At 44.1% G+C, this 13,368-nt stretch overlaps 2 protein-coding genes across 3 annotated transcripts in view; both read right to left on the reverse strand.

Moving 5' to 3' along the window:
• hoxb7a (homeobox B7a) overlaps positions 1–445 on the reverse strand; it is a 6,599-nt gene extending 6,154 nt beyond the window's left edge. The window contains exon 1 of the mRNA XM_029437156.1: positions 1–445. This exon is cut by the window's left edge and continues 163 nt beyond it. Coding sequence (XP_029293016.1) covers positions 1–369 — 369 coding nt within the window. The 5' untranslated portion in view covers positions 370–445.
• A 3,371-nt stretch (positions 446–3,816) lies between these two features.
• On the reverse strand, positions 3,817–11,754 carry hoxb8a (homeobox B8a). 2 transcript variants are annotated; one of them, XM_029437158.1, is made up of 2 exons: positions 10,848–11,754; positions 3,817–4,649 (listed from the first exon to the last, which is right to left on the reverse strand). In XM_029437158.1, exons 1-2 carry the CDS (start codon positions 11,278–11,280, stop codon positions 4,264–4,266), a joined length of 819 nt encoding a protein of 272 aa, XP_029293018.1. In that variant the 5' UTR covers positions 11,281–11,754; the 3' UTR covers positions 3,817–4,263. The 2 variants fall into 2 exon arrangements, with proteins under 2 accessions (XP_029293018.1, XP_029293017.1); XM_029437157.1 differs by having other exon boundaries at positions 3,817–4,655.
• Between the last annotated feature and the right edge of the window lie 1,614 nt (positions 11,755–13,368).

Genomic DNA, 13,368 nt, shown 5'->3' on the forward strand with positions numbered 1-13,368 from the left:
CAGCCCGGCTCTTGGCGCGCCATAAGCCCCTCTTGTGCGCACTTCAGCAGGGATGAAAGGATGCGCGCTGGGCTGGATACTCCCGCTGATCCGGTTCAATCCCGAAAGAGACAAACAGAACGATGGGGAAGAAGAGTTGGAGGGGGAAGAGAAGGAGGAAGGAGATGGCGAAAAGGAGGTGGAAGGAAGAATGAGCTCCCCGCCGCCTTTTCCACTGGACACGAGTGCGCACGGAGAAGACACGGCAGGAGCACCAGAGGAAGTCGGGAAGGGAGAAGTTGCAGAATCTGTGAAGAGAAGAGGTGAGCAGCTCGCAGCGGCTTGCTGGTATTTGGAAAACAGCGCGTTGGCGAAGTCCAGCGAACTCATAATTTGGTGCCGGTGATTTGTAGGCCCGGGTCTCTAATGTCGGCTTTTTACGAGGCACCGTGAATTATCGGCGAGACATTACCGTCGAGATTTACACAAAAAACTCACCCCACCCCAATCTTCTCCTCCCCTCCCTCTGCCTCGCGGACCACGTGACCTCGGGTCCATGTGATGTCAAGATGCCCAATGGCCGACGGGGTTTCCCCCTGAATGCAATATTATAATGGGAGAAACACACAGGGAGTGACCACTGCCACACACACATACACATCATACAATACATTCTATATTATACAATCAATACGCAGCAGCTCGGAACGTGTCCACTAATCACTGAGCGCGCGTAGAGCTGGAAAACAAAACGGCTGAGGCTGACAAACATCCAGCTCACAGTGACATCTTTACTGCCCTCATTGCTGGGTTGGAAGTGGGTTAAGTATTTCGCAAAAAAGCGGAAAATACCATTAGATGTGATATTGATTGGACTTAGAATGTAATGGCTCTAGGCATGTGAAAAAAGCTGCAGAGAAGACTGAAAGGAGATGAGGTCTTTGCAGAGACCACACATGCCGAAGAAAGGGTCCCACACAGCAGAACAAAACTGGCTGTTGTCTACTGCCACTGTACAGTGTGCCGCTGCTGGCTGGTCACTGCAGGCAGAGTAATAGTTGAAAACAGAGGAACAACATTAGAGAACAGAGAGGCGTTTATGGAAGCAGCCAAACCTGTCACTTTGAAAACCATTCTGCAATAACGCTCATAATTAAAACGTTGCACTCCACCTAAATGTAACTACTAATCTAAACATAAAGAATTAAAGGTTAATACGTTTTACAAGTGTGGCATGATAAGTATTAAAGCTTTAAGCCAGACAAACAAAACTAAACACCTGTGTTGAAAGCAGGCGAACACATTGTTGAAGCATTATCGTTTCCTCCAAGAAAAGAAGAAGGAGAAGAAGAAGCACATTCTATCGTAACTGAGTGTGTCTCCTGTCTCCGGGACATTCAAGATGAATCACACCCGCCTTTGAGTTCAGGTGTGATTTGACACTGAAATCCTCTCGCCGGTAGAGGAAACTCACCTGGCGAGCAGGTGCTTGGGTCCGTACACTTGACGTTGACCTTTCCCCGCCACGCAGCAGGTTTAGCAGGATGCAATCTTTGAGCTGAGTATAATGTTTAACAGGCCAAGGTTATGCATGCGTAACAATCTAGGTTGTTTTCTTCCGGGAAAGATGTGAGGGCAATTAAATGATTAGAAAGAGAAGGTGCGTTTGCTTAGGCCACACATTAAAATAACTGTGAGACTCTCCTTTAAAATGTGTTTGATGTGTTATGTGTGAAACATCTCATCCTGACGGTGCCACACATTGCTTAACCTTTTTAAAATGGCAAGCACCATGTCTGTTGTTAAGACATTCGACTTTTCCGAGTGTCACATCACATGCCCCACATTTTCAGAGGGTCTCTGTTTCTGCTTACACATGTAGGTTCATATAAGTAGCTCACAAACACGTTGACCAACATGCAGCAGACAATCAAAAGAACAAGATAAACGGTTTGTTAACGTTGAAGACGTAGATTCAAAGTGGGTTTACCGACCAGGCTGAGCGGGCAGCACCAAACCTCCAGGTTCATTGGTGTCATTTGACTTTTGGACATTTGATTTATTGCAAATATGCAGGAATTTGCTCACATGGTGCAAATTCAACACAACCTCAAGACACAGGGTCACAGGCACATAATGAAGCTGCTGTGGAGTATGCTGTGTGGCCTGTATGTTAGTGTGTGTGTGGGGGGACAATATATCCAGATCTGAGTATAAAGTATAATATGTTGCATCATTCTAAACATAGTAGAATTCTGTTAATAAACCAAACCAATGAGACGAATTCAGGGGCTTTTGTTTACCCATCACAAAGAGAGCTACCCAGCCTGTTAAAACAGCCGTATGCTATAATAACCCTAGGGAAGTCATCCGGGTTATCTAGGCTACAGACCAACATTCCAGGGTCTTAGAACTTTACCCAAAGGATTTGGTATGGATATGTTTTTTGTTTTTTTTTATCTGTAGTGAGTCCGTCAAAGTTATTAAAGTGCAAAACTACATCGTTGCATTACTCCTTTAACTTGAGCGGGCAGTCTGTTAAAATATAAAATGTAACGAGAACAAGGTGGAGAGGCCTGCAACAGCAATGTCACAATGGGAATGCATTCTTGTGCTCGGGTTGTATGTGAAGAGTAAATCACATGCAAACTACACACTCTGTTGGATTTCCTATAACAAACATCTGTTTCCATAAGGTCGGGAAATCTGATCAGACAAATATTTGGTGCTTTGATAACACTGGGGATTCCCCCAACCTCTGAAAACAAGCTGAAGTTCATTGTATGAAGATAGATATGCATGGTAAATATGCATGCTCAGTGTGCCTGATCCTTCCAGATGGAAACAATCCGACCTCAAGTCGTCATCGTGATGATGATGGAAGGCAGTGTAACAGTGAATATAGAGGCCTGTAATAATGTAAGTGGAGGTGGAGGACCAGGCCATAAATAAAGTGATGTTTGGATAGGATGTGGGCTGTGTGTGTGTGGGTGGACGGGTGTGGTGTGAGGGGGAGGGGGGGGGGCGGTGTCTGTTATTCTAAGAGGAGATTTCCGAGTCAAGGCTTAAATATTTGGCCTCGTGAACTGAACGGTTTTATCAGGCTGGCTGATGACAGAGAGTACAGAGAGGAGAGAGAGGGAGGGAGGGGATGAGCGAGCTGAAAGGAGTGGAGGTGAGGGATGAAAAGAATGAGAGAAGAGGGAGAGTAAGGAGAATGGTGAAGGGAAAAGATGGAGACAAAGTTCGAAAGAAAGGAAAGAGGGAAGCAATACCTTTTTACTTTCTCCACATCTTTTCCCTCCCCATTCACCTACCCCGTCTTCTCTCATTCTTTTTCTCTACTACTCATTGATTATAGAGTTGACATAATACCTCTGACGTCTTCATCTTAATTGATAATTAAGAGAAACAACAGTAAAACAGTGCAACCATAAAACCAACCTTGATCGACTCATAACAGAACTGTGCCCCACATTAAATGCATAACGCAACATTTTTATTACATTTTTCGTCGTTTTTATTTTTACGAATGTTCTCTTTTTTATTCTGCACTGTGCGCATGCTTTTTACCCAAAAAAGAGAAAAAGAAGACAACATAAAACAAACACCATCGATCAAAAAACGAACTAAAACGAGAAACGACAATTAGAGTGTGTAAAAAAGAGACCTACTAAAACGGCATAAATAGGCAGTTTCATGTTGTTGGAAATTTCATTAATTGCTACGTCATCATTATCATCATCATCATCATCATCATCATCATCATCATCAATCAATCAATCATTGCCATAACAACAACAACAACAACAACATAGAAGTGAGAAGTACAGTAAAAAGTGCACCATCATCATTTTTTAACTTAAAAACTATACAGCTGCCAAAGATAAAAGTGTTAATGATAAACTTCTAACAATATAGAAATGTTTCCACGATAATTGTTCCACAAAGAAAGGAAGCTATCATTTTTTTTGTTTGTTTTAAACACTAGAGTAGACTATGTTTGTTTGACTTGGATGGATCCACCCCGACCTCACCAATTGTATTTTTTTTTAAAGTTCACTTTCTTGCTTCTTTTTTTCTTCCCGCGGTTTCTACAGTCAGTAGACAGAGCGCGAGGCCTCTGTCCGGCTCAGTCGCCATTTTGGAGACTCAAGTTCCTTTCCATCAATTGAATTGTGGAGACAGCGGAGCAGTCCAACGGCCTCAATTAAGACAAAAAAGCCCCTCACCCCTCCTCACCCCATACTGTCCACCAGACCCGTATTTTCACCGCTTTCCTTCCTACATTTGCTTGTGTGTTTTCTCGCAGCAATCCTCATTCACGGAGACCTGTGACCCCGCCGTGCCCGCCACCACCACCGAGCCTCCTCCTTCTTCACCACCTCCACCTTCTCCACTTCCGCTCCCGTCCCGCAGCTCCTTCTCCCTCCTCTCTCTCTCCACTGCCTCCTGTTCGGTCTTGCTGCTGGGGAACTTGTCTTTGTTGTTCTCCTTCTTCCACTTCATCCTCCGGTTCTGGAACCAGATCTTCACCTGCCGCTCCGTCAGCGCCAGCGCGTGTGACACCTCGATGCGGCGTTTCCGTGTCAGGTATGGGTTGAACAGGAACTCCTTCTCCAGCTCCAGAGTCTGGTAACGGCTGTACGTCTGCCGTCCCCGTCTCCTGCCTGCAGCTGGTGGGGGGGAGACGACATTATCAGAGGCAAAATTCACATCTTATCACCGCCCTCCATATTGCCACATGAAAGCCAAACCTATAGGCCTGAATAGGACTAATAGGCCCTATAGGACTAAAATGTATTTACTGTTTAAGTCTTATTATTTAAACATCCATTTTTTTTGAAAAACTTCAAAATGTCAAATCAACATCAGAAATATTAATTGTTGATAGCTTCTGAATATATTAGGTATAGGCGAGAAATGTCAATCTGTTGATTGTTTTTGCGTTTTCATGTACAAACAAATGTCCCTAACAGGTCTCAAAGACCCAGGGTGGATTTAATCTAACCAAGAGTCAAAACCAGATACTTAGTTTGTACAGTCACAGATACAAAGCAGAACATCCTCACATTTAAGAAACTGAAAAACATATTGTTTGACAATCGTCGGGTTGACGACAATGAATTAATTGTGAATAAACGTATTGAATAATGGACTAATCATTTCAACGCAATGTATAGTGTATGCCCTGTGATATAATTATGGTAACATTCTGTAAATGATAACATGTAGAACTAGTTGGTTAGGTTTGGCGGTAGAATGGTATACTCTGTTTATTGTAAAGAGGAAGTACTTTTGTTATCACACAGAATGGCAATACATTCACATTGAGTTCACATCGTCAACATTTTCCTATGAATTTGGCAGAACACTGTGATCCCAAATACAGAGGGTGAATAAGAGATATTATATTAAATCGGTAATATAGAATATGGAACACGTGAAAAATGTGTTAATAAATGATAATAAAATGGCACTCTCTTGTCTCTTTCTCTTTCTGTGTGTGTGTGTGTGTGTGTGTGTGTGTGTGTGTGTGTGTGTGTGTGTGTGTGTGTGTGTGTGTTCTGACACAACACAGCACTTTCTACAGTTTCTGGGGTGATTTTAACATCTTTTCCCTCCTCAATTTCTCACATAACTTGCTTTGAATTTATGATCATTTTCATTTGATAGGCTTCCGCTGTCTCCCGTGCTGCAGTATCACTCTCTACCTGAACAGTTACTAATGCGCTGACAGGGGCGCTGTTTTACCGGGGAAATGTTTCGTGACGTAATCCAACACATTAGTTAGTGTAGAAATGCAGGACATTTGCTTTAAACTACAATTTCAGTTGGCACGACCCCCAGTTTGCGCCCCCATTTGAAAATGTAACCAAGCACAAGTGAGGAGCATGGCTCTTTCCTATCCTATGCTTTGAGGAAACATATGTGTTTATATTTTGTATTGTGTTTTTTTGTATATCAAATATACTACCCAAGAAACATAAATTAGCAAAGGAGAAGGTCATAAAGCCAGAGAGAGCTCGAGTGGGTCATTTGTGGGGCCCCTGAACAATATAGGTGAATGGTGTTTTCCAAACCTGGGGCATACACATTTGATGGGGCTTTGACTTTATTGAGGCCATAAAATAAAAACATTTCATTGCAGCTTTTGCTCTCATGATGCGTAGACTGTAGCGTTGCTACCGTAAATGTGTGCATAAACTTACTTCGAAACCCAAGAAGCAGCGGGCCCTGCACTAGTTAACAGAAAAACAGAAATCCTCTCATATAACACGGAGAAGTCTGAGCACTTGAAGTGCACATGAATATCTGATGCTATAAATACATCGTAAATACTTTTAAAAGGTAAAAATGAGCCCGCACCACAAAGATCGGAACAGAGCGTTGCCTCTCGTGACAAATAAATACTTTGAAATTATTCAATGCAAAGTTATTGTGCTCTCTTGTTGTCTCGGTTTCCAACGATTTGAAAGAACGCAGGCAGAGAACCCGGTACACAGACGGTGATTTAAAATCAATCATAAATGCTTAATACACGCACAAGGTCAGATATTGTGTTTTCTGCACACACGATGGACAAGCATGGGAGAAACAAGTCAATGGCCCTTTTTTAAATTATTACCCTTTGAAATATATCACTAGTATTACCTGCATTGTATGAACCAACAGAGGAAAAACATGTTTCCTACACGCTTATTCCGTCACATGGGCGATAGTAGAATTATATATTCTTAAACCAATTTTCCAACTTCTTAGGCAGTACTGAAAAATAAACACACTAAAAATGAATATTATTATTATTTTAATATTTATGCTTCACGCGATACTTGCTTTAAAGTATACACGTTTCACTTCTCCCTCTTCCTAGTAAACTACAGGCTATTACAGTACAAAGAGGGCCAACAAAACTGTAAGCATTACACTCCCATCAGTTTGCACATACAGGACATTTGTGTAAGTGATTATATTTCCATTAAACTTTGTGTCTTCCTCTTTGGTTATTGTACCATAAAAAGGAGCTCTGCGCCACGGACCAAGTACGTCATAAAGATTTGAAGTAAAAAAAACCTCAAAACTTCTAAATGACTGATCTGAAGGGAAATTCAAATTCTACATGAATTTAACATTACTGTTCGCAACCTACAGAGAATTGGCAGAATTCAGTGTCTGGTAAATTAAAGAATAAAACACGTTTTTGGAGAGTAACTTTGCACACACACACACACACACACACACACACACACACACACACACACACACACACACACACACACACACACACACACACACACACACTGCATTAAATTAAGGGTGAGGTAATGACTTCGATGGAAGCGTATTTACGGCTATAATCACAGAAGTCTTATCTACTGATCACATAATTTAAAGCCAGCAGGTACATGGTGCAAAATATACGTCCAGCAGGATGCTTTCTACTTTTGAGAAAGTGGTGTGACTCTCATGGTCTCATTGGATTTCCACATAGTGTCCGTCAATGGACACAGAGCTGCTTTTTATGGTAAAACAGCCACACGAAGCAGACAAGGGAGTCTTTATGGAAATGCGTGGACTTGTAAGTGATGTAAATGTCTTGTATGTGTTATCTGTCACAGGGCTGGCATCGTGATTTCGTGCTATTGGGACTAAAAGGAAGTGGGCGCCACATCCACTGCTGTCAGCAGCCATGAATTAAGGGACATGTGAAACACTTTCCTGGATGAAATGACAACACGACACTTTTATCCGGAGGGTTTTTTAGCAACATGCACGGGGAATTCAACCCTCAACCCTGGCTGCGTCAGTGCTCTGCAAAAAGTATATGACAATAATTTTATATACCACTGAGATGGATCATCAAACCGCTTTTGGAGGAATAAATCCTGAATAGTGTGTCATTTATTTGCCATTTTCACGTTGTAGTGTAAGATGAAGGATTAAATGATCTGTACGGTCTGAGAAAATGTTACAAGCCTTGGGATAGTGAAACATTTTTAAGACCTATTATATATGAAACCTTTACAAAGCCAATTAGATAAGCTCTAAACAAATGCATGGCAGTTGGCAGTTGACATTTTGGAAGAAGGAGAAGCGAGGTTTCCACTCGACAACAGATGCCAATGAGAGCCGAGGCATAGGATACTAATACCATGACATTCATTCTGCGGCTTAATCACACTTTATTCTGTTTTCATTTTGAAAGTCGTACAGAGAAAATTATTCATCAAGATTTCCAAACACAGCAGAAACAATCGTAAAACGGCTCATATTCACGAGTTTAGAATATAACTCGGACATTAAATCTCCAGTTCGGGGGCTCAGGACTATTTATACATATTCGGTGAGTAGGAGCCTCCATCGGCGCTGGGGTTTTAACATGAAAGGTGTGGAGGAGGCGATATCCCTCTTTAGAAGACACATTATGAAATGAACCCCCTCGTTAAAGCGGAATTTCCGAGGCAACCGGGGAGGATAACCACCTCCGCCGCTGCGCTCCATCCTCCCGTTTCACCCACAAAAGTCCGTCCGCCTTGTATCTGCTATTATAGCATAACTAATAAATCCTCACGCTGAACAACGATAATATCCCATCAAACCGTGCACGGGCTGTAACTGTGTGTATACGGCATTGTCGGACTTCAGCAGTGCAGACCTGAGCGGCTCGACACGCCTGGTTTCCTGTTTAGTTTAGACTTTTCGGCCCCCGGATGATCGGAGCTGCCTGCACTCGGACCGGCACGCCGTTAAACGCAAGTAGCCTATACTGTTTGAAAACTATTAATCATGGGACTAATCACTGTCATCGTTGGAACAGAAGAGCTAACCCCTTAAGAAGTCGTTTTCACCCCGCGCTGCCAGTGTGGCCGGTAGTATCTAAAGCTGGAAATGATTTGAAATGCCGTTATTCACACAGGGGACCGGGGGCAGACAAGGACTGGCAAAATATAAAAGAGGGTTTAAAGATGTAAATTAGGACAATTTACAGGCCGTACAAACAGGAAACCTTACATGCAGATACATACACACACACACACACACACACACACACACACACACACACACACTGCTGGGAGGCACTATAGAGGCAAAGTGTTTATAGTCTTATTGCGTTAATGTGAATGAGCTATTATTATTATTATTATTATTATTATTATTATTATTATTATTATTATTATTATTATTATTATTATTATTATTATCTGTAGCAGGTGAACGTGTTGTATAAATGGAGAGAAAGCAGCTCGAGGTAAATACAGACCTGGGTGGTTTATTTATTTATTATTTTTTCTATTTTATGATCATAATCATGAAGCCACAAAAGTCCTGCACAGTCTATAACCCGTCTGCTGCCCCACTTTAAAAAAATACAACCGAGAACATAAGCAATAAACTCACACACGCGCGCGCACACACACAGCACATCACAAGAAATATGGGCTCAAACAAAATAGGCTACTATACATGTCAATCCATTCACTGCTCTCTCTCTCTCTCTCTCGAGAGAGGAGCGAGAGAGAGAAGTACTCTCTCGTCCCTCTTCTCTCTCGCTTCCTCCCCTCTCTCTCGTCTATTCTCTCAGCTCTCTCTCTCTCTCTCTCTCTCTCCATCTCTCTCTCTCTCTCTCTCTCTCTCTCCGTCTCTCTCTCTCTCTCTCTCTCTACCTTAAATATCTAACACAAAAAAGCTTCTTGCATAATCAGTCTTATTGTGTTGTTGGTTTAAGGCATCGATTATTAGTTCAGCTCCCTATAATGCATATATTAAATCTATATATATATATATATATATATATTATATAAATAATCCATTTTCATAGACTGTGCGTGCCACAAACACACAAAGACCACCAAGTGTTCACACATGCACACACAGGACACAAAAGAAAGACACCTTTAATTCGAAGCAATACTTTTGGGATGATTTTGATATTTAAGTCAGTGGATCAGAGAGGCCTGCGAAGGTGCTTCATCCGAGTAAGACTACTCTATTTCCCTTTATCCTCTGAAATCAGGAATCCTTTATTCGTCCCACAGCGGGGAAACGTGCAGCGTTACAACAGCAAAGGGGCAGCGCAGATGAAAGACATAAATAAATTAAGTAGGAAAGTGAGTTAAATTAAGGAAATTTAAGAGAAAAAACTCGGTGGTGAGTAGGAGCCTCAGTGACAGGCTGCCACTGGAGCGGCAGCTCACATCCTATATCCACACGTACACACATGCCCAGCCTTAACCCTGTGGGGAACTGGCCACCGTGTAGCCAAATAATCCCGGAGACCACAGGCAAGTCGTAAAAGCAAAAAAAAAAAGGCAGTAAAAGTTTAACCCGGGTCAGAGCTGCATGTCTAAAATGAGTCTGTGCGGCTGGCAAAAAACGAGGCTACCTCCAATAACTCTTCCATCCGCTCTGAGCAGGGGTTTCTCAGATTGTGTAGGGGGTTTGTCACGAAAATACCCCCCTCCCGATCATCTCTCGTCTATTTGTGCTGAATCTCTCTCTCTCTTTCACTGAGCTTCTATCCCGGCTCTTCCCGTCCACTCTCTCAGTATATGGCCGGGGCAATTAAACCCTAAAGTCATTCACAAGTTTTGGTGCTGCCAATAAAACCATAAACGTGCTTTGAACACAGGAAGCTCGAATTACCCTGCTTAAATTGCTGCTTTTATAAACACTTTTCCAACTTTCTTCCACAGTTTCCCACTCCCCGTGTGTCCACATTTTCTGTCTTCCCCTCCTGGAGGAGCAGCAGCTCTGCTCCTACCATGGACACTCACCTTTTTGCGGAAGATGATTCGAAACGTGATGCTCTGAACAAGACAAAAACAAAACAAAAAAACCCACTGTTGCCAGTCTATCCATTTCCTCACCTTGCGGCCTCATCCAGGGGAACAGCTGCGTCGGTGAGGGACTCTGCTCGGTTCCTTCAGCGTCCTCGCCGGCGAGCCCCGGTGCGCTTCCCAGTTTACAGTCGCTGTACTGGACCAGATCCGCGTCCTGGGCCCCGAAAAGCGTCTGCCGCTGCAGCGCGTCGTATCCGTAGAAGTTGCCCGGCTCGCCGTGGCATGTGACCGCGCAGGGGCTCTGCTGGTACGGATTGCTGGGCAGCGTGGAAGCGCTGTGGTGGTAGAAGTCCTGGATCTGCGGAGCGTGCTGGAAGGTGGCGCCGGAGCCCGGGCCGTATACCACGGTGGGCCGGCTGCCGGCCAGGTCCTGCGCGAAACCGCACTCGTAGTAGTTCGGACGTAACGAGTCCCCGCTTTTATATTTGGAGAAGAGCGAGTTGACGAAATATGAACTCATCTTTTGTGTTGATGTTTACTGTTGTTTCAGTTTGTGATCGGCTCGGAAGAGTCAGAGTGGGACTGAAGGAAGCGAGCCGCGGCTTTCAGTTGTTTTTTCTTTTTTTCTGCTTCTGTCGTGCGGTTTGAGGCAGAGAAACACCGACACACACAGAGACACGGAGGGGAGGGAGAGAGAGAGTGAGGCAGGTCTGCCGCCGGTGTCGGTGACCGTTGTTGTGGTGTTCCCTTCACAGCCACAACAGACGAGCGGTGTGAGTAACGGTAACGGCAGCCAGCCAGAGCAGTAACAGCCACAACCACCGCAACAACAATAACAACAATCACACCGATTCCATAAAATCTCCAGCGAAGAAGAAGAAAAAGAAGAAGAAGGAGAAGAAGAGGGAGAAGTAGATGAGGAAGGGCTCGTGCGCATCACAATTCCGGTGTTAGCGCTGTAAGCGGGAGCCCTGTCGCGCTCTCAAACGGGTATTCCGTGATTTACTCCTCTGCAAATGAGTTGTTTCATATTTTCTCTCTCTCTCAATCTCTCTCTCTCTCTCTCTCTCTCTCTCTCTCTCTACTCTCTCTCTCTCTCACTTCTCCTCTCTCTCTCTCTCGCTCTCCCTATCTCTCTCTCTCTCTCGCTCTCCCTATCTCTCTCTCTCTCTCTCTCTCGCTCTCTCTCCCTCTCTCTCTCTCTCTCTCTCTCGCTCTCTCTCTCTCTCGCGCGCGCTTTCCCTCCCTCGCTCTTCCTGGCCCCTGTGTGTGTATGTGTGTCGGTTTCAGGGATAATTTGCATCTATTATCAGCTCTTCATCCCATTGGCTTTTCTACGCACACAGATACACATGCACGAGCGCGCGCGTGCACACACACACAGTCACACAGGGTCTATTAGCGCCTGTAGCTTCTGTATGACTAGATGATATTCTCGAGCAGCCGCGCGCGCCTGTGAAAATGGGAGTGCGAGAAAGAAGAAGAAGAAGAAGAAGAAGAAGAGAAAAAAGAAGAAGAAGAGGGGTGGAGGAGGGGGGAGAATAGGTGCAGCAAACATTCAAACAAGGAGGAATGTGTGTGTGTGTGTGTGTGTGTGTGTGTGTGTGTGTGTGCGTGTGTGTGTGTGTGTGTGCGCGTGTGTGTGTGTGTGTGCGTGTGTGTGTGTGTGGGGGGGGGGTATTTAGAATTCTGCAGCTTTGCATCTGATCACACACATAAGCAAACACTAGTCCAACCGAATGTAGCAGAGGTTGAGTTTATTTCCTTTCTTTAAGACTGGGATTGAGGTTGTTGGTGCTGGGTGTGGGGGGTGTTGTGGGAGGGGTTGGGGGGGGGGGGGGGGGATTAATTGCTCCTTCTCATTTCTATCCCTCAATCTTTAAAGAACAGAACGAATTGAATGAGGCCCGAAAATGTCAGGGAGCCTGTGCGAGAGGGGTGAGCACAGACTGAGGCGAGAGAGAGAGAGAGCGAGAGAGAGAGAGAGAGAGGGAGAGAGGGAGAGCGGAGGGGTAGCGCTTCCTAATTGGTATTGGTTTTAACAAGTACCAGCCTATAAATGTAATTGAGCTTTTAAAACCAGTTGTCAGACACTTTCTTGTCCTCCATTCCAATCTGACTGCTGCTGGTCAGAAAATAGACTCCTGCACGCATGCTTTCTGATCATCGTATACTTTTATAAATATGATCTCCATAAACATGTAAGGAGGGCCGGGGAGGGTAATAGGCTTGGAGAAAGTGGTTGTAAACCCTTTAACAAACTATAAAGCTCCATAAAGCGGAGGGGCAGTGTTTGCTTGTTTACGTCCTTGCAGCACAGAAACAAAAAGGAGGTTTTTACGACGCGCCCTTTGCGCGACCGGAGGCCGTAAACGCCTCATCCTTGCTCAGTATTTCATTGTCATTTTTGCCGTGTTTTCCATACAGCTGTGATCCTTCCTGTTAGAGTGTAAGCTGAGGTAGAATGAGGGCTTTTTTAACGAGGGATAACTTGTAGAAAGGTTTGTAGAACAGCCTGCGCCCGTAAAAAGTAAGATGACATAGAGTGCATGCGATTAGCCCAAAAGAGTGAACTGTGGAGTTACTTCAATACCTAGACTTGTGCCCA

This window comes from Cottoperca gobio, chromosome 8, assembly GCF_900634415.1.
Source record: "Cottoperca gobio chromosome 8, fCotGob3.1, whole genome shotgun sequence".
NCBI lineage: Eukaryota > Metazoa > Chordata > Actinopteri > Perciformes > Bovichtidae > Cottoperca > Cottoperca gobio.